This window comes from Delphinus delphis, chromosome 15 (genome assembly GCF_949987515.2).
Source record: "Delphinus delphis chromosome 15, mDelDel1.2, whole genome shotgun sequence".
NCBI lineage: Eukaryota > Metazoa > Chordata > Mammalia > Artiodactyla > Delphinidae > Delphinus > Delphinus delphis.
Window position 1 is genome coordinate 3,894,472 of NC_082697.1, and position 21,962 is coordinate 3,916,433.

Genomic DNA, 21,962 nt, shown 5'->3' on the forward strand with positions numbered 1-21,962 from the left:
AATACTGTATGATTTACTTATATGTGGAATCTAGAAACCAAAACAAACATAACCAAACAGAGTCATAGGTACAGAGAACAGATAGGGGTGAGGAGAGGAAGAAATGGGTGAGGGAGACTGAGAGGTTCAAATTTCCAGCTACAAAATAAATGAGTCACTGTATGAAATGTACAGTGTAGAGAATACAGTCAAAAATTATGTGATACCTTTGTATGGTGACAGATGGTAACTAAACTTATCATGGAGAACATTTTGAAATGTATAGAAATATCGGATCGCTGCGTTGTATAACAGGAACTAACATAGTGTTGTAAGTCAATTATACTTCAAAAATAAACTCATAGAAAAAGAGGTTAGATTTGCGGTTACCAGAGGTGGGGGCAGGGGCGGGGGAACTGGACGAAGGTGGTCAAAAGGTACAGGCTTCCAGTTATAAGACAAACAAGTGCCAGGGATGTAACGTACAAGAGGATAAATATTACGGGCACTGCTCTACGTGATACATGGAAGCTGTTAAGAGAGTGAATCCTAAGACCTCCCATCACAAGGAGAAAAAATTTTTTTAATTTCTTAAATTTTGTATCTGTATGAGAGGGTGGATGTTCGCTAAACTTATCATGATAATCATTTCATGACGTATGTAGGTCAAATCATGATGCTGTGTATCTTAAACTGATACAGTGCTGTATGTCAGTTGCATCTCAATACAACTGGAAGGAAAGAAAGAATTTCAAGTCATCCCAGCAGACCAAGCTTGGGGCCTTCTGAGTTTGGCCCTGTGTCCTGCACGGGTCACAGGCACACCAGGATTTCTGTTAGAAGGTGTTTATTTCTTCTGATGAAACCAATCTTAACATCAACCATGACAAGAACCAACAGAACAATTCTTCAAGGACAGAACGAGCTGAAGAATGGAGCTCTCATGTGGAGCGAGGTGAGGCTGTGTCTGAAGGTGAGGGGCACACCTCTGTGCTCTGTTACTCCCCAAAGGACCCCGAGACCCCCAGACCGCTGGCTGACCTTTCTTCTCGGGGAGGAACCCAAAGCCTATGGTGGCAAAGCTGCTTGCGGCCAGAGGGAGGGAAAGCGGTGAGAATGAGAAGCCCATCTGGGTTGTTTTCTCTTTTATTCTTTTTCAGAGGATGGGGAGAGGTCGCAGATTGTCGGACACAGACACAGACACACGCATTAACACACACACACACACGGATTAACTCATCAACGCTGGGCACATGGTGAAGGCAGTTGTCGGCTTTGATCCTCAGGAAAATTAGAGAAAGGCCTTGAGAGAATCCTTCAAGGTCTCTCCCCAGTTCCTGCCGTGTGTTTGGGATAAAGCAGAGGTGCGCTTTAGGTCTGATAAATAAAACTTTCATCTGACCACAGCCCCCGTGTTTAGAGGAACTCTGCATGGGGAGGAGGCATGGGCACTATTCTTCCTCTGAAGTTATCGTTTCGAAGCCCTCGGCTTTGGTAGAGTTTAAGCTCTTGGCTATTTCCTGATGAGACTGGGGTCTCCTGTTCGTTTGTTTTGGAGCTCTGTGTTTCGGCCGCCCTACGGTCTAGGGTGGAAACAGACGCAGCTGAGTTTCCCTTGATTCTGGTCAGGCCACCTGTGCCCCTGCTATGCAAGTTTTCCCCCCACCGCGCCCAGAGGGGCTCAAAGGCAGATGTTGGGGGGAGACCATTGGCCAAAACGGCGGCCTTGTGAGGCACAAAGCCAGTCATTTCGGGGCGGGGGTGGGGGGATGGTTACTGAGCCGGCCAGGAGTTGTAAAGAAATGCTCACCTCCATGCACAGATCACTCCCCTCTGTGCCTCCTCATCTGTGTAATGGGAGGAAACTAGCACTTCCTGCCAGGGTGCTTGAAGGAGTTATATGGGTTCATACCACAAGCACCACTCTCAGGACCTGGGATAAATGCTCCTGGGATAACGGCGGGGCTCTTATTCCTGCTAGCATGGCCTGTATCATCACCGCTCGGTGTTGTCTTAGTCATTAATTTGTGGTTTGTGGCCCGTCTCCTTCCACCTGGAACGTCAGCCCCATGAGTGAGGGTTCACGGCCTGTCTTTATGGTCCCCGTTCTTCCAGCACCTAAAGGTCTATGAGTGAACAGCACATATTAGGTGTTCGATAAACACCTGTGAAATGAGCTTAGGGAGTGAAACTAAATCGGTCTGACTCCAAAATTTGGGCCAGATGCTGCTTTTCCCCTTGATTTCTCAAATGGCAAATATGACCCCTGAACAGAGATTTTTTCCCCCTTTGATGTGATGGTAGGTGCACAAGCTCCAGGGGAAGTTCAGCAAGGGTTAGTAAGTGTCCAGCACCTCAGCAACTCGGGTAGGGGCCCCAGGGCAGAGGTGGGCCCCAGGGAGCATTCCCAGTTGGTCAGGCTTTACAGAAAAGCTCCTTTTCTGATGAATTCACGGCAGTTCTTCCTTCCCACCCCCACGAGTGAAATCAATAATGATTTGACTCTGCTCCACTATTCCCACTGATTATAATCATATTTTAAAACCCTGATCATTTTTTTAAACTCCATTTAATGTCAGTTTGCATTCATCAAGGATTTTTTTTTTCTTTAAAGCGGTAGTTCTCTTCAAAGGCTCAGTTTGAATTTTGAACGTAACAGGCTCTATGTCTGAAGGGAATCTGAAGAAGAAGATTAAAGGTGACCACAGGTTGCAGCCCTGTTTTCCCCAAGAAGGGAAGCAGAGCCTCAAAATTTACACGCCAGCTCACGTTTCCGGGCCCCATACAGCTTCCATCCTCTTCGTTCCACTGAAATTAATTTTCTTTTAGGGGATATACAGGTATAACCACGAGTTCTCCCCAGCTGATCAGTCGGGGGTACTGGGAAGAAACAGTAGCATATGTACGAAAAATGGGACACCCTCAAGCAGCTATGACAGTCTCACACCTTGTTCTGTGTAGATACCAGCAAGGTGTTTTTACTACTGTTATTACCATAGCTCACCATATAATTTGAGATTCCTTCAGTGGGCAATGGAGGAAAAGCAGCAACGACTGCACGGAAGTGACAAGATGAAACCAGCCACCATCAGGTGCAGGACCTGGAATGGTGGGGACAAAGGAGGCTACCTGGTTCCTTGTTTGACAATTGGGGGTGGGGGGAGCATGCCAAAGGGGTTAAAAGCAGAAGCACGTGAAAGGACTTAAGGAAGAAATGCACATCCCCGAGCTTGCCGACGTGAACAAGGGTGTTTAGTAACAAGATTCTTGAAGTGGTATCACTTGCTTTCTGCAGATAAACAAACAGAAACATGTTTTTCTCTAACTAGAATTTCAAAGTTCTATCTTTTCTTTAACTTGTGATGGGGAGTAGGGAAAGGAATAAGATGTTACTACTGCCCAGAGAGACTCATGATCAAGGCACAGAGGGGAAATTTTAGCATGTACATAGTACCTGGAAAATGGCATTACTGGCATGAATATTAACTGAATTTAAAGTTTGGACTTTCACCCCGTCTATATCTCTAGCCCTAGTGGCAGAGCACGGGAGTTGCCTCCCTATTCTCTAATCCTTTTTCTTAGTAATGAGAACCCACTTTCTGGATGGGGTGTGTTGCCACTCTGCTAAAAACTACATTTCCCAGTTTTTCTTGCAGCCAAGTATGACCAGGTAACTAGGTTTTGGCCAACGAGATGTGAGAGCATGTGATATACACAGTTTCCAAGGCATGCCCTTAAAGGGAGGGCTGGTCCCCTCTCATTCCTCTTTTCTCCTATTAGATGGAGTGCAGATGTGATGGCAAGAGCTGAAGCAGCCATCCTAGACCACAAAGCAGGAAAGCTATGGTGAAGAGAACAGAGCAACAAGACAGGAGGAAACTGGGTTCCTACCACACCACCGAACCACCATCCTAGATCGTTCTACTTACACCCAATTGTTACTTGTGAGAGAAATAAAATTTTACAAGTATCTTTTAAAATTCACTGTTATTTTCATTCTTCACTAGAGAAGCCAAAGCTTTATCATACTAAATACCACAGTGATGAGAAATATTTTACAGTAAGAGTCTAATAAACTTTAGACTATTACCTAAACTTTGCTTATCCCCATACAACCTTGATGAATTTGGCTTATCTGCTGAAGCCTTCACCATTTTGTCATATCTACAAATTATCTGGACCAGGGATCAGCAAACTACAGCCTGAAGACCAAACCTGGCCCTCCACCTATTTTTATAAATAAAGTTCTATTGGAACACAGCCATGCCCATTCATTTACATAGTGTCAGTGGTCGTTTTCTCCCTACAACGTCAGAGTTGAGTCTTCGCAATAGAGACTGTATGGTTGGCAAAGTAAAAAATTTACTATCTGGCCTTTTACAGAGAGAGACTATTAATTACATAAAAATGTTTAACTCCCTTTTTTCACTTAAATAAGATTACTTTTAAAAATTAATTAATTAATTAATTATTAGCTGCATTGGGCCTTCCTTGCTGCATGCGGGCTTTCTCTAGTTTGCGGTGAGCGGGGGCTACTCTTCATTGCAGTGTGCAGACTTCTCATTGCAGTGGCTTCTCTTGTTGTGGAGCACGGGCTCTAGGTGTGCGGGCTTCAGTAGTTGTGGTGCATGGGCTAGGTAGTTGTGGCTCACGGGCTCTAGAGCACAGGTTCAGTAGTTGTGGCACACAGGCTTAGCTGCTCAATAAGATTATTTTTTAAGTAAACTTTCTAAGACTGCTTCAGATGGAAATGCTAGTATCACTTGCTGAGGCTGACACTGGGAGTCACCTACCCCCTATGACTCTCCCCTTCTTTCTCATCAATAGAACCCCAAAGATGTTTAGTGCTCCTCTAGAACACTCTTTCCCAGACTCCCTACAGCCAGGCGTGGGCTTGTGACCCAGTGCTAGACAATGAGATGTAAGTAGGGATTGTTGGAAACCCTCCAGACAGCTTTATTATTGTTTTTTTTTGCATATTCTTCACCCTTAAGTTGTTCCTTCTATATTTACCTGCCTTTGGAGGAATTAAATTATATCATACTATCATGTAGTAGATACAGGTGGTATTTAGCAATCTTTTTTTCAGTTATATGTATGTATATTCTTTTTCAGTTTCTTTTCTGTTATAGGTTATTACAAGATATTGAGTGTACTTCCCTGTGCTATACAGTAGGTCCTTGTTGTTTATCTGTTCTATATATAGTAGTGTGTATCTGTTAATCCTAACCTCCTGATTAATCTCTCCCCCCCACCCACCCCCACAATCCCCTTTGGTAACCGTTAGTTTATTTTCTATGTCTGTGAATCTGTTTCTGTTTTTTAAATAAGTTCATTTGTATCGTTTTTTTAGAGTCCACATATAAGTGATATCATATGATATTTGTCTTTCTCAGTCTGACTTACTTCACTTAATATGATAATCTTTAGGTCCATCCATGTCGCTGTAAATGGCACTATTTTTGTTCTGTTTTATGGCTGAGTAATATTCCATTGTATACATGTACCACATCTTCTCTATCCATTCATCTGCTGATGGACACTTAGGTTGCTTCTGTGTCTTGGCTATTGTAAATAGTGCTGCTATGAACACTGAGGTGCAGGTATCTTTTCAAACTAGAGTTTTCTTGGGATATATGCCCAGGAGTGGGATTTCAGGATGACATGGCAACTCCAGACAGCTTTTTAAAGGCACACCCCTTCGGATCTTAGGCCTTTTCCCTGCCTGAAATGCAATCATGACGCCTGGAGGGGCTGCGATGATGATCCTGTGCACAGGATAAAGGCATAGGGTGGGGAGCGCAGGGCAGAAAGGTGGAGGGACCCTTCACTGCTGGGCTCCCTGCCCAGCTGCACTAGCCCAGAGCACGTATCCCTAGCCTACCCATTATGTGAAAAGATGAACCACCTTTTTTTAAGGGCTGGTAAATGTGTTCTAAATTGCAGCCACATGCACTAAATAGAAAGCAGAGTTGACTGATTACAAGAACAAAAAAACAAACAAAAACAGCTTCCATTCTTCACCACTCCCTGTATCCACACCCTTTGCAATGTGATTTTTAAAGTCCCCCATCAGGAGGTGGAGTCAATTCCCCCCCACACCCCTGCCGCCTTGAATCTGGGCTGGTCTGTGACTCTCCTTGGCCAGTAGAATGCATCAGGGTAACGTCATGCCAATTCCGTACCTAGGTCTCAAGAGGTCTGTGAGAATCTGCCCTCTCTCTGAAACCCTGGGAGGCTGGAAGACATATGCTTCATGCAACCCCACTCTCCCTGCTGACAGTCAACCGACGTCCAGGATGTGAGTGGAAGACCATCCTAGACCAGCCAGTCTCAGCCGTTTCCCCACTGACTCCACAGATGCGTGACCAAACCCAGCAAGACTGCCAAACCTGAATGCCCTGCTAACCCAAAGACTCACGGGCAAGAATAAAGATTCATGAACCATTGAGTTTGGGGGTGTTTTGTTACATGGCAGTAGCTAACTTATATCACAGGTCAACCTATGTTTGACATAAGTTAGCTACTGCTATACAGTAAATATATGTATCATTACCTTTGATACAAGATATATGTATATATTTATCATGACTAATATGTATATTTTGGGATGATTAAAATTCTTTCAGAATAGTTGTTTATAAACCATAGACGTAAATGTACTTCATTTGGGGCTTCCACTGATAATTAGTGAGATTTGGAATGAGAAGCATAGCATTTCATAACCTGGGTCTGGAGGCAGATTGCCTAGATTTTCAGCGCTTGCTTCTCGTGTAACCTCCTCATTTCCTGGCTTTAAAATGAGTATAGGGGAATTCCCTGACGGTCCAGTGGTTAAGACTCCATGCTTCCACTGCAGGGCGGGGGGCACGGGTTTGATCCCTGGCCAGGGAACTAAGATCCTGCATGCCGCACAGCACGGCCAAAAAAAAAAAAAAAAAAAAAGACACGAAAGAGTATAATTTTAGCACTTGTATTTCCATCAAGAAGTTCACAGGGGATGATAAAAGAGCTCAGAAGAGTGACTCGCCCATGGTGTCCACCCCGTTGATATTTGCTAAGATTATTCCTCTTGTGAATCTTATTAGATAATATAAGACATTGCAAACAAATTATAATATGGCTGAGCAATGAACAGAACTGAAGTTTGAGAATAAAGATGTTTATAATAAAGGAATTTGAAATGAATGACGTTTTAAAATAATTCATGGGCTTCAAAAACAAACTTACCAAAGGGGAAACGTTGGGTGTGCGGGGGCTAAGTCAGGAGTTTGGGATTAACATACACACAGTACCGTACGTAAACTAGGTAACCAACAAGGACCTACTGTAGAGCATGGGGAACTCTACTCAGTAATCTGTAATAACTTATATGGAAGAGAATCCAAAAAAGAATGGATATATGTATGCGTATAACTGAATCACTTAGCTGTACACCTGAAACTAACACGACATTGTAAATCAACTATAATATAAAATACAATTTAAATTAAAAAAATAAATGCATAATTCTAAAGCAGAAAACAGAACAATAAAATAATGCATATGGGGAAACATAGCTACTCCCAAATATCCCCATATGATTGGATCATCATTTAGATATTAGGTCTTTTTCTACCTCTGTTTGTACTAAGACAGCAAAGCAAGCATCCCTTCTCCATGTCCTCCCAAATTTCACTTTGCTTTCAAGATGTCACATCTGAGTCAAGCAAGACCAGCTGGTCCCATTTCGGTTCCTTTGATGATCACTCAGAGGATATGATATGCCCAAGTGTAAGAGAGGTTTCCCCCCCCCAATTTATCCCTCAGAAAAGAATGAGTTGCTTTATTAATCAAATCCCTACAAAGTCTCCCATTTTCCAGGGAGCTCTCTCCGTGACTTCATTGTAAATGACAAAATACTATTTAGGAAGACACATTAGCCTGAAACAATGCCAGTCAGTGCTGGTTTGGGTCCTACATAGATACCATCTGAAAAAACTGGTTTCAAAAAGTGATGGGAGGGGGGACCCTGAATATACATTTAGTCATTTTTCCTGGGTGCTTGGGACACAATTATAAGCTTTGGGTGTTATCGTAAACAAGTCCCTTGTAGGCTGCTATAAAAAGCGAAACAGGATGTGTTTATTTGGTGAAAACTGGGAACAGGTACCTACCTGAGAAATGAAAGCGGCCGACCTAATATTATGTAAATGGGTGCTCATGGCCGTGGATAAATTTCTAGGATGGCATTGCACTCTGATTCTAAAAGTTCTAAATCTCAAAGAGCTGGGACGAAAGTGAAGATGCTGCGCTCGGAAATCTCTGTTAGGTGCCTCAAACCAGGGGCTCTAGCGATGACAAAAGCCACCTCAAAGATGCATGCTACAAGTGCAGCTAGAATGGCTTCTTGAAATTGAGTAGAAAACACAATGTCGCTCCACCGGTATTTTATGTAATGTGTGATTTAAAGGGCTACGTGCAACCACCTGAATACGTTAAATACTATAAGTAGAAGTTTGCCTGCTTCATCTCTGTCTTGATGTTGTATTTCAGGTTGGTCCAGAAACTCCTTCGGATCTTTGTGTTGAGAAAATAGGGGACAGCCTTATACCGGGGAGTAAGTGGTGAATAGCTGTGATTCTCGATTCATAAATAACTGGTATCTCGGGCTCTCGTGTAACTGACTTTTTGAGAGGGCCCACCTGAGAGAAACTTGAGATGCGTGAGAGAAGCCGGACGAAGTTAGATAACAAGGATTTCTGGAGATGCCCACAGGGAGGTCTGGAGTGTGAACTGTATCACAAAACTCATCCCACCCGGAGGCCAAAGGGCTGAGTGGTCCTATCCCTCCATCAATCAGTCAGGGGCTGTGGACCAACCCCAGGGTCTGTGTCTACGTTGGGGGCAAAGTAACTCCCATCAGCCAAGGGCCAATCCTTTGGAGAAGGGTACAGATAAGAGAGGGCAGCAGCCAAGACATAGAGATGGGTGGGCGCCTGGCTTGAAAAGGGATCTGGGCAGGGCACCAGTGGTACTGAGTACAACTGTCACCTTGTAGCCCACGGCACGCCGAGCGCAACTGCCCCACTCTTTGTTCTCCTCTACCTAGGATGCAAGAGTGGGTTGTTCTCTGATTTCAGCAGCCTTTCCTCCACCTTCCGGGAACATCTCGTCTCAATACGAGTTGGCTGGTTTATAATCAATCACCGCCCCCTCCCATCTCCAGGAGTGGGCATATTCCACTCATCTGGACAAACAGAAGGTTCAGGGCTAGGCACGCGACTCAAACCTCACTAAGTCAGAGTCAATGCTGGACTTCAATTAGAACACTCCCTACCGCAATTGCTAAGTGGGTAGGATGTACGCTGGGGCCTCTGGGGACCACCACGTGCCTGGGAATGAAAGCCACCCAGAAGAAGGCTAACTCAGGAAGAGGGCGAAACCTCTAACCCTAAGTCTGGTGATACTGTTTGAGTCCCTGGGCTTTTTGTTTCACGAGGAATCGTGTGCTTAAATCTCTCTGAGTTGGATTTCGGTCCCATGCTGCCAAGAATTAGAACCCATGACAAACTGTTCTCCTGACTCTTACAGCCATTGCTTACTTTCCTTCTGTCCCAGAGAAGGAGGTGGGTGTGTGCCATGGACACCCAGGATCCCCAGCCCCTTCCTAACCACGCTGAACGTGGGATTAAGGATTTACCTAACGTCACCTAGTGACAGACTTAAAATTTGCGCCCTGATTGTCTGCTCCCAACCCCTGGAAAACCATCCAGTGTGGGCACACACCATGAGCCCAGTGAAAGGAGCCAGTCTCTTCTATTAAGAGTCCCTGCCAAAGGACAGTGATTAATCTAGTTTCCCATTCTTCTAAGCAAAATAATAGAGAAATCATCTTCTCCCTTATCTAACTACACAGATGACGGCATCGTGACTCCTCAAATTTATTGAGTGGCAAAACTGGAAGCAAAGAAATACGTCCTCTGTCCTCAGAAGCACTGAAAGCTTCAAGCTGTCAGAACCAACGCAGGTCTTACTAAACGAGCTGCAGATAACCCAAGGAGAGATGGGGGAAGGTAAACAAAAGCAAACACAACCGAAAAGCACCTCTTCCTCTTCAAGGAAACTTCCAGACTAAACCAGGCTAAGTGGATTTTCTTAGCTTTGATGCAGCATGACTTAAAAGTCACTAAAAATGTTCCCCATTTCTTAATTTAAAAAACAATATGTATGCATTGAATCTATAATGAAATGTTACTCAAATTAATCCAAATTCATTGGAATTGAACACAATAGAACATAGAATTTAAAAGGTAAAGCAGATAGAGATTAACAAGTGAAAAATGAAGAGCCTTTCCCCCTCCACTTAGCAACATGCAGTATTTTGCTCTGCAGAACGAAAAGGGAAAGAAGAAAAAAAAACGAAACCAAAAAAAACCCGTACAGACCCAGGAAGCAGTTTTAAAAGGAAAATAATTGCTTTCATACTAAAACATACAAAACCAATTTCTTTTGAAACACTAATGTGTGGTTTTAAAAATCAATAACATATTCTGTTTACTCCATCTGAACCAAGATAGATGGGAATTCGTGCCTCTGGCTCTCGGTACTCTCTAATGCTTTTTGGAATCACTGTGCCATGTAATTTCTGTTGTTGTTTTCTCTATGACACTTGGAGAAGCTTTAAACTCTCAACATTTTTGGAGACAATGGGAGCTCAGTGAAATGGGCTTGATGTGCCCTTCAAGGAACAATGTCACGGCACAACAGATGTTCAGTAAGTGGCCTGTGAGTGCATGGAGGGCCGAGTGAAGGAAGCACCTCGCCCAGGGCTGGGCCGTGTGCAAAGAGCAGCCGGAGAGATCAAAGCAGTAAGAGTAGATGGGCAGTGAGGCACGTGCTCAGGCATCAGGGCAGAAGGACGTGCCAATCAGGAGGGGACACAGGAAACCCAGGAGGGCACTAAGCAGAGGCGAGCCCCCCCCATGCTCTCCTCTCCTGGTGCAGGAACTTATGAGAAGCCAGCCTGGCAGAGACCAAACTGAAGACAGAAGCCAAGATGTGCCTTGAAGCACCAAGGTTGAAAGGCACCTGGGCTGGTGAAAAGCACACAGTTGCCAGGAGGGGCAAGCGGGGTCTCCAGGGACAAGGAGGGGAAGTCCCCCCTCCCCACTCCTCCGTGGCTGCCCACATGCCAACACATTTCCATCATGGCTTCCTGGTGGGCATGGGCTCAAAGTGGGTCCCCTCCCACGTTCTCGGGGGGAGGGGTGGGGGGAGAGGAAAAGGGGTCATTTCCCCAAAATCCATTCACCCCGAAAGAACTGTGACGCCACTGGCTTCAGCATTTGGCTCAAGTGTCCCGGATGTGCGGGTAGTAGGTGACAGGGAGGGGTGGCAGCCAGCCCCCTCCTCTATCCTCCCTCCCCTCCCATGCCTCCCGGCAGCCTGCCAAGTAAAGGTCTCGAAGTACCTGACTCTACTGGGGCTCAGACCACTGTGTATGTATGTGTTTGTTTTTTAATGTGAATTCATTCCCATCAAGTACAAATTGGGAGATTTAACTTAATGGAAAAGTCTGGGTCTCTGGTTCCTCTCTAGAGATAGATTAATAAACAGAAGCTGGCATGCTCACCGTAAAGTATGATGCTAAGCCCTATTTTAAATGATAGACATAAGTGATATGTCAACAGCCCAACAAAAGGGATACTGTTATTTATCGTCTCCACGGCACAGATGGGGAAACTGAGGTGTCGGGCAGCTGAGGCGCCTCGGGAGGACGCAGGACCGCAGCTGCTCTCCGAGCCCGCCCTCTCGATGCTGCCCCACTGGTGCCCCTGCTAAGCAGGCTACCGCACGCTCTCTCCTCTCCCGCATCCCTAGTTCAGAATATTTGCTTTTTGATACTTTTAACGTGTGCGTCTTAAAAACACGGCCAGTTCTGCAGGAGAACCGGTGTGTTTCCAAGTTGGGGAGGATAGAAATCTCTCACATACTTGGTACGGAAAGATCGAAAAGTCCTGTTCGGTGTGCAAAGAGCCGGGAGCCTGCGTTTGCAGCAGAATCCTGGACCCTGCATCACATACCTTGGAACAGGGAGCCCTGAAAAGGTCCGGCAGCCCGCCCTCCCGCCCCGTTGAGTCCTTTCCTTTACCCCATCTTATCACCCTTCTCTTTTTTCCTCTCCCCCTCCCTCCTTTCCCGGCTAGGGCTTCTGCCCCTTCTCGTAGGACCGGCTTTTACTCTTGCACATCTGGGTGGCATTTACATGAGAGCAATGAAACGAGCGAAAAAAAGCCAGGGTCGCCTGTGTGCTGAGACAGTGGCAAGAGTCACTTCTTCAGCGGGGGTCCAACCTGTTTCAAACAGCACTTGGGCTCTTGGATCAAAACTGTCCTCTCCCATCCTAGGGCTGTAGTCACCTGAATTCCAAACAACAGAAAAAAAATCCGTGCCAAGGGGTCGCCTGGTATTCAGAGCAGGTCTCCCCGACAGCACAGCTTCCCCCGCGCTTGAATCGAGGTCCGGTCCAGGCCGGACGCACAACTGGGCGAGATCAGGTCCCCCCCCCCCCCCAGAGAGGGACCCCAGAGCTGGGGTTTCAGCCGGGCTCGCGGGCGAGAGGGAGCCGCGCTGCCTGCTCCTCGCAGGCTGGCGCTAGGGGGCGCCCTTGAAGCTTGGAAGACGATTTCCCATCAAATAAAAAGTCGTGCTGCCTTTTTTTTTTTTTTTTTTTTCTGGGTAATAAATTCCCAGGGCTTCTTTTTTAACCCCCACCAGAGGTTAGAATAGTTTCATTAAAAAAGTTTTGGTAAATTCATGGGCAACTTCTGAGGTTATGTGAGGTTGTTGTCAAAAAAAAAAAAAAGAGAGAGAAAGAGAAAAACAGCCTTTCTCTCTGCTCATGCAAGACTCAGCATCACGGGGTGTGAGGGCGCACAGGAGGGGGTCTTCGGGCTTCTGTGTTTTTCCAGAAGGGTCCACTCAGAGATTGGGGTTCTCGAGGGTCCTTGATGCCAATCAGTGGGGGGCAGGGCCCCCCGGGAGCTGAGCCCGAGCTCATCCTGCACCGGCTCCGATGCCGCAGAGCTGCCCGCGGCCCCGCTGCCCATCAAAGGCTGCCTTTGCCGCCTTCTCGATTTTTCCATCGCTCCGCTCCCACCCGCAGTCCCGGGCGAGTGCTGGTCACAGCTTTTGCACTCATTTCTTCCTGGCAGGTAGTCAGGAACAAACAAAAAGTTCCAGCCCCTGAGTAGGGGTTAAAAAGAATCAGAACTTTATCGGATTGATAAGAAAAGAGACAAGAGGGGGCAGAAGAGAAACAGCGCGGTTAAGGGAGGGGGCGTTGCACATTAACTATGATTCAGAGACTCAAATGCACTGAGTTCATTTTTCAATCTGCCTTTAGCGAAGGGGAAAAAATCAGGAAATTATAGAAAATTGAGAAACAAACATCTCCGGGAGTGCTTTGCACCCGGGGGTGCTTAATGAACACTTAATAATTTCAAACGCGAGTACTTAGAAAAATGGCTTTGGTCCATTCCCGGAATGCCAGGTGCCTCGTGGCAAAAAGGGAGAGCTGAAAATGACTGAAAATGATCACTAATGTCTGTGTGGAGGGGGGCACGAAAATTACTTTTTCGTGTCTCTGGAAGTCAGAGAAGTAAACAAGCCAAAATTTAAAGAGTTTTAGCAAAGGAAAAACCTTGGAATGGAACTTTCATTCTTTTCCTTCATGTCTGAACTTGGGCAAGACTTCTAATTAGGATGGAGAATGGCCACGACATTCCCCTCCTGACCCCAAGGGGCCACACTGAAAAGTGGATGAAGAAAAACATTTGGAGGAAACTCCAAATGCTCAAGCAGGAAGCAATCCTTGTTGGACGAGATTCCCCACTGCTCCCTGCCAGCATCCAACAGTGGGGTGAAGGCCGCCGTGAATGCATTTATTTAGAGGAAGACAGCATCCCTAAGAAGAGCTCATCGTTGCTAGGGAGGTGTGAGATGGGATGGGGCAGGAGCAGAGGATTATTCAAATCCCTTTGCCTCCTCTACCTCTGGGGCCAGTCTCACCCCAGCAGGGAGAGCACCATCTGTATCCAAGTGCATAAATTCATGTGCCCCCAAGTATCGGCTCAATACCGCGTAGCTCCCTAGCTGAAATGCACTGTTCCTTGATTCATCGCTTTGACTTGCAGATATCTTCCCCAGACCTGGGTGGAAATATAGCCCATGGTCCCCCACTGTCAGCCACGATAACCAGCACACCTACAAAGTCCTTCATAGGTGACACAGCATCTTTCCAACTCACCATCTCATGTAGCTTGAGTGTCTCAACAGTCCTCTGGAGAGATGAGTGGGATATTTCTAGACTGCCCTCATAGGCTTTTCAAGGGCTAGGTTAGCGAGTCAGCATAGGTGAATGTCTCTGACACCTGCGGACTCAGAAATGGCCCCATTTTACAGATGAGGATCTGAGGGAAAGAGAAGGGAGGATCTGAGGGAAAGAGAAGGGATGACCTTGGCCAAGGAAGTGGTAAGAGGAGAAGTCAGGACTCAAATGAATTCTTCTGACTCCAGAAACAAAGTTTCTTCCCCTGCACTACTCTTGGCCTAAGGGAGGCTGTGAGAGAGGGAGAGGGAAGAAGTATTTGGCTTTTCAAGGCCTGTTGTAGGAGGAAGCTGGGTGAGATGAAGTATCTGGCCTGAGAAGGTCCCTGTCAAAATACAAACAATAAAAACAGAACTGTGTTCTCAAATTCTAGCTAGAGGTTGAAACCCAACCTTTGTCTGTTCAAAGGGAGATTAGTAAAGACTTTTAGTTAGGCAGGTGTTAAAGACATATTAGCATCAAAACAAGACTTCCTTTGTGATGTAAGCAAGAGGCTTAACAGGGAATTGAGAACGACCTTCTCATTAAGACTCCATGTAGTTGGTCTATATAACAGTATTTCCCCTCTAGGCTCCCTATTGGTGACACCATTCTGCCTCCCCTTGCCACTAATCCCTTAGTTAGAATTAACCCTAAAGGCCACCTGTCTCCAAAACCAAAGCAGCCTTGCCCCTCCTAAAGACCAGCTCGCAAGTGGAGGTGAAAGAGCCAACAAGGTGAGCCCGGAACCCCTCATGATTTTGTCCCCCATCTGCAGGTCTGTTGAAATCATCACTTCCCTCTGATTCCATTTGTCTACCAGCCTTAGACATAGAAAATTCTACAACAAGACTCCTTTTGTGGGTTCTGCTGAGAAGGGGCTCTCCCAACTCGAAGGTGAGGACAGTTTCCAGAGAGTCCTTGCAAAGCAGAGCCATCTCCACTTCAGGTTTGGGATTGAAGGCATGTGACTCTAGGGCCCTGGCCTCCCACCTCCCCGGTGGAACCGGCCATGAGCGCACTGGCCACTTTGGCCCTCCCACCTTCTGTTGGCGCAGAAATCAGAATTCAGATCGCGTCGCCCCGTTTCTTTAGGAATCTGTTAGCGACTGCCGAGGGAAACACTTAGCGTTTTAGGTAAATAAGTAAATAGTAGTTAAGTGCTGTGCACCTCCATTTCCGGCAGTTTAGTGTGGATGGCAAAAACCCTTTATTATCCAAGGAGGAGAAGAGGAATGATGAAGAGTGACAGGCTGCGGGTCTCCGTAGGGGGCCGCGCTCCTCCTGCAGCGGGTGCCCCGATGCGGGGGCCTTGGGATGGGCGTCGGAAGCACGGCCCCCTCCTGTTTTGTTCCTGTTTATGCTAGCCCACTCTCCCTTCCACGCTCCAGCCGGTCTTGTCAGGATCGCTCATTTGGAAGCTTAATCATATCAGCCAGCTTACCGCATTGCATGTGTAATGACTTGTTTACCAGTCTGTGCCGGCTCCCTCTGCCAGACTGGGCTCTCCCTAAGGACAGGGCCGTGTTGTGTTCTTGTCTGCCTCTCGTTCTGCTCCCACACACTGCCTGGCACAGAGCGGGCCCCGCTAATTGCACAGGAGCTCTCATCTATTTCACAAAGGTGTCTCGGTCCACCAACTGGTCCCCAAGCTCCTTGAGGAGAGGACTCATGGCATCTTGTGCTTCTCCCCCTCTCAGGGGGCATGACTGCTCATACACAGATGCTGAATTCCATTAAACCATGAGTAAGAGGCGGTTTGGACATCTGGGCCCCAACTCTTTTGGGAAACTGTCTCTCCTCTCCTCTTAAAGGCTGTAGCGGAGGTGGGCCCCAACCCGTCCCTCCATACAAGGACAGGGGCCGCTCAAATCCCCAGTGACTGGTTCAGGAGAGACGCCTACCCCCAACCAGGCCACCCGGCTTCAGTCTGGGGACTTGGGTTACGGAGAGGAGTCAAGCATGTTTGGCAGGCCAGGTACTAGAGGAGCCAGTGATGCTGACCCAGAAGAGCAGCCAAGAGATGGAGAGAAACTGAGTCCGAGTGACATCGCTGGTACCTCTGGATCCAGCCATGCCTGAAGCCCCCTTCTCTGTTCCATGAGATGATGAATGTTTCTGTCTAGGTCAATTTACATTGAGTCTCTTTGCCCCACACCCCAAAGAGTCCTTTCTGATACAGGCAGGCAGAGTTGAAATTTCCACCTCTGGTAGAGCAACTTTTCAGAGCGAGATAAGCAAGGTGTCTGTCTGGGGATAATCGCAGCTTGCGAAGAGAACATTGCTATCATATGGGCAGCTGCGGCTCCACGAGGCTTCTCATTTTATTCCGGGAGCCTGGACTATGGCCCCAAATCCCACACTAAACCAGAAGGGGCTGAGAACTTCATCACTCTGGCTTCTGTTTATAATGAGGAATGAAGACAACGCTCGGCCTTTGACTAAAGTCTCGCATATTACTGTCTGCTCTGTCGAGCTCCTGGGCGGCCTGAGCTTTCTGGGAGGTAGCTGAGTAACACTCAGTGCTGGGCAGCCTGCAAATCAATTAATCTCTGCTGCAAATTGCTCACCGGGTCTAATGAATTGGCTCGGCACAGAGGAAGTCCTGTGTGGCCTTGTGTCCTCTGCAGTGACGGACCTCTCTCGGAGCAGACTAAGACTTCGTGCCTCGGCCGAGGAACAAATCTATTAATATTTGGAGAGAACATCAGATTGTACCCAGTGGACTTAAAGTTTGGTCAAGAGAAACTCACTTCTCTGTGATTTAAAAGCAAAATGGTCTACTCAGCCCTCCATGTTTTTTTCCACTGGATAATTAATGCCAGGCTTCCTCATGGTCTGTCTGGGGAATGGACCCCCCAGTGGGATGCAAGGCACGGGTGGAAAGGCCCTCCTGGCCATGGGCATTCGAGATAGCATCTTTTACCCATCTTGCAGATTTTTTTTAAGTTTGATAAGATCCATGAAAGAAGTACATGCTATTCACGGGAATGTGAAATAGAAAGCAACTTGGAAATATCTAATAAAAATGTGCGATGTAACAAAACGACAATGTGGTGTCACCTCACACCGGTCAGAATGGCCATCATCAGAAAGTCTACAAATAATAAGTGCTGGAGAGGGCGTGGAGAAAAGGGAGCCCCCCTACACTGCTGGTGGGAATGCAAATTGGTGTAGTCACTATGGAAAACACTATGGAGGTTCCTCATAAAACTAAAAATAGAGAGCTACCATATGATCCTGCAATCCCACTCCTGGGCACATATCTGGAGAAAACTCTAATTTGAAGAGATACATGCACCCCAACGTTCACTGCAGCATTATTTACGATAGCCAAGACATGGAAGCAACCTAAATGTCCACTGACAGATGAATGGATAAAGAAGATGGGGTGTACATATACAATGGGATATCACTCAGCCCTAAAAAAGAATGAAATAATGCCATTGGCAGCAACATGGATGGACCTAGAGATTACCATATTAAGTGAAGTAAGATAAAGACAAATATCATATGACATCATTTATATGTGGAATCTAAAAAAAAATGATACAGATGAACTTATTTACAAAACAGAAACAGACTCACAGACATAGAAAACAAACTTATGGTTACCAGAGGGATAAATCAGGAGTTTGTGATTAACATATACCCACTACCATATATAAACTAGATCCATCAACAAGGACCTACTGTATAGCACAGGGAACTCTACTCGATACTCTGTAATAACCTATATGGGAAAAGAATCTGAAAAAGAATAGATGTATGTGCACGTATAACTGAATCACTTTGCTGTACACCAGAAACTAACACAACACTGTAAATCAACTATACTCCAATATAACATAACATTTTTTTAAATGTGCAACATAAGAAAGACCCAGTGATTCTTCCTCTTGCGTCTTCCCTAGAGAAGCCCCCTGCTTGGGTCAGGGAGTCATGGACAGTGGGTCCAAAGAGCACGATGCCATAGTGAAGCACTGGCAATGATAAACTGTCCATTATTGGGAGAATGACTACCTAAAATTACAGTAGCCCCACCCCGAGAGACTCTGTCCCTACCTACACTGTTGAGATAGGTCTGTATGTACTAGCAGTGTGGGAAGACCACAAAATGCTGTTGAGTTAACCAAAAGCAAGTTGCACGATGAGATGGGCAGTGTGGTACCACTCACGTTAAACACAGACATACACACACACGCGCACACGTGTACAGAAATAACGATCTGGCAGATGCCCTCCTAATTCCAAACTGTAGTTTTATCTGGGAGGGCCGTTGGGAATGGGGGTGGTGGTCAAAGTGAACATGAGCCTTATTACCATATTTTAAGGTGTTAAAAGAAGCATGGTTCATGATTAGACGCATAACTAGAAACTAATAGTTAACGTTTCTATTCCTCTAGGTGGAGCATCCCTTTTTTCCAAGTTCTTTTTCAATGCAAACCTGCCCAACCTGTTTCAGGAACTTTCTCATCAGTCTCCTAGGTATCCACTCTACCTACCCCGAGCCTCTCTCCCCCCTGCACCTACGTTGATCTTCCCTCTGCCCTCCTCTCCTGCACCCACATCCACCAATGGCTCCCCACTCTCCTCAGGAGAAGGATGAGTCCACACCAAGGTCTCAGATGTGCCTGGTCCCTCCCGCCTCCTCTCTCTGCATCCTGGGCATTTCCCACCATCCCTCCTTCAGCCACGGAAGCCTCTGGGTCAGCATCTCAGACTCTTTTTTTTTTTTTTTGCGGTACGCGGGCCTCTCACTATTGTGGCCTCTCCCGTTGCGGAGCACAGGCTCCAGACGCGCAGGCTCAGTGGCCATGGCTCACGGGCCCAGCCGCTCCGCGGCATGTGGGATCTTCCCGGACCGGGGCACGAACCCGCGTCCCCTGCATCGGCAGGCGGACTCTCAACCACTGCGCCACCAGGGAAGCCCCATCTCAGAGTCTTAACAAATGCAGAGTTTGAACCTGCCTAGGAGACCTCTGACACCCCCAAGCTCCCACCCCCATGAGGCAGAAAAGGTTCGGTCTGCAAGCAGGGTCTTTGCAGAATGTTGGTCCATGGCCTCTACAGCCAACTCTGTTGAATGTAGAGTTTAAGTTGATACAGGTGAAGGCCTTACAAGAGTTGAGGAAATCCCAGATAAGACCGTAGAAGCCGGGGGGATCTTACTGACAGAGAAAAGCGGATATGACAGCACAAGAAAGTCCCAGGGAGGGGCTCAGACCCCCAGTGGGCGGTGAGTCACAAGCTTAGTGTTAAATAAAATGGAATCACCCAGTGAGAAAGCTATTCTCCCTACACCCTCTGATTAGGGAAAGAAGAACGTCTCAGCTGCATGCTAATATATCTCTAACACTTCCCTAACGCTTCCAAATCTCTTTTTAAGCAAAGGGAGTGTACCTAGCGCTCTTGGTCTTCTGCCCACAACAGTCTAGCTAGAATTTATTTACCAAGAAAATATTGTTCATAGCATTTTCTTTCTGTAACGTTCTCTTAATGGCATGTGATATTGGCTTTCCATTTTTGGTGTCAATAAACAGTTTTTTTTTTTAATACATGTATTTATGGTTTTTGTCAGTGAGCTTAAATGGATCACATAAGCAACTAATTGCACAGGTGACATGCAGATGTGACATTTCTGACTGTAGGACACACCATGGACCCCCAGATTCATCATCTGGGTGGCCCTGGGCAAGTCACTGGATGCCTCTCTGAGTCTCAGTTTCTCCCTCTGCAAAATGAGAATGAGTCACTCATCACAAGTCTGTTGGGGGGGTTAGATGTGGGTGCAGCTCCTAAAATGAAAGCGCCCTCTGAGTTCAGTTATTGGGAGATTTTTTCTAAAATCTCACTTTTAAATGTAGCCCCGAATCACACAGTGTTTACTGCCAGAAGCCACGCCAGCTGCAGGAAATTGCAAACCCAGAAACTCGGTGGAGTTCGTATCGTTCAATAAAGCATCTCCCTCAATCAATATGACTTCAGATGTGTCATCCGGGCGCAGGGCCACACTGGGCTCCTCTTCAGTGTTCCAATTTTAGTCTGTGTACCGGCAGAAGCAGCATGGCTTCCAATGTGCCCGGCAAAAGCCCGAATAATTAACCTCGACCACATCAGTGTTCTCCATTCAGTTCCACAAAATGCGTTTCTAAGGAAATATTTAAGAGTGCTCTTTATACCACGGAATGTTTTAATGTATCCCAGCATTGGAGGCAATAGAACAGGTCTCAGTTAATGGAGCAGGTCCTTTTAACACAAAGGATTTCAATAATAAAATAAATAAAAGTTGATATGTCATCGGCTAGAGAGAAAGAAATGTGCACAGAAGCAGGGCAAACCTAATTATGAGATTCTTCTTTTGCAGCCCAGGGTCAATAACTGTGATATTAGGAAAAGGGTAATAGGGCTGTGGCTGCTGATGGGTTTTAAGCTCCCAGAGACTAGAATGTCCCACTCGAAATGCAAACAGCTGAATGACGCACTCATCCCCACCGTGCCCCACGTTCTGGAAAGAAAAGTATTCATTTCAGAGCGGTGACCTCATCAGGAGAGATGCATCAGGAATTGTATAACCACAACAAAAGAGGATCAGTAGTGGCTTTTGCTCAGGTGGTGTCACCCACTTTGTATGGACGTGTGGGTTTTTCAATTGCTTTTCCTAATGGAAAAATAACACTCAAACGCGAGAACACAAATGCACACGTGCGCGCACAGCACGCACTTGCAAAGCTGCCCTTCCTGAGTCCCTAAGACCCTAACTTGGTGAGTAAACAGCGGAGAGATCGCTTTCATAACAAGCTTAGTGGTGAACTTCCCCTTAAGCTACAAAAGATGGTCTTTCTCTGACCGTTAATTACACGGGCGTAATTGCCAAGTGGAGGACGGCCCCCCAATTCTTAAACTGGCACCAGGAAGACAGGTGCTCAGGTAAGATGAGAAACCACCCCAGCAGGGTCCCATCACACATTTAACTTAAACCCTGACTTCTGAAACTCACTACCTCCTACACAGATCCAACATCTCAGTTAATCCCCCGGTAACAAGCCAGTCCAGTAAGACGTCATCACAGTTTCAGACACTTCATGCTGAAACCAAATCGCATACACCACGCGGCCAAGCGGGGACCTTTGAGAATTCCTCACCAGAAATTGCTGTTTGTTGTCAAAGCAGCCCGGATGGACGGACTGCCTTTTTTCTTTCCTTCCTTTCCCTCAATGGTCCTCAAACATGTTATGCCTGAGAATTTCTGCTCAGAGTTGTAGACACCGCTCATACTCTTATGATGGATTTATAGAATTTTCAAAGATAATTTTGACTACTGCTGGCTTTGGAAACACATCCCCCACTCAAGATTTGGTCCCGCTGTGGTGTAAGAGAGGACCCCAGGTTAAAAGACATCAGAGTGAACACCTGCCGGCTCAAAGCCCCCATCTTTGTCTCGCCAGAGCTCTCACCTGTAAAGCGGAGGTGGCGTTAGATGATCCTTACGGGTGAAGATGGCGATTCCACAAATTTGAATCTAGCAAGGGGGCAGGGGGAGCTGGAACTATTTTTAGATAAGGAAGTTTCTTTTATGAGGAAAAGAACGATGAAGTTTGCTTTTATGCTGCTTAGCCCACCACCATCCAAA

At 46.5% G+C, this 21,962-nt stretch overlaps 1 protein-coding gene across 1 annotated transcript in view; it reads right to left on the reverse strand.

Moving 5' to 3' along the window:
* ZNF831 (zinc finger protein 831) overlaps positions 1-21,962 on the reverse strand; it is a 111,992-nt gene that overhangs the window by 22,132 nt on the left and 67,898 nt on the right. The window contains exon 5 of the mRNA XM_060033321.1: positions 3,066-3,080. Within this exon, the coding sequence (XP_059889304.1) occupies positions 3,066-3,080 (15 nt within the window). The remainder of the gene's footprint in view (positions 1-3,065; positions 3,081-21,962) is intronic.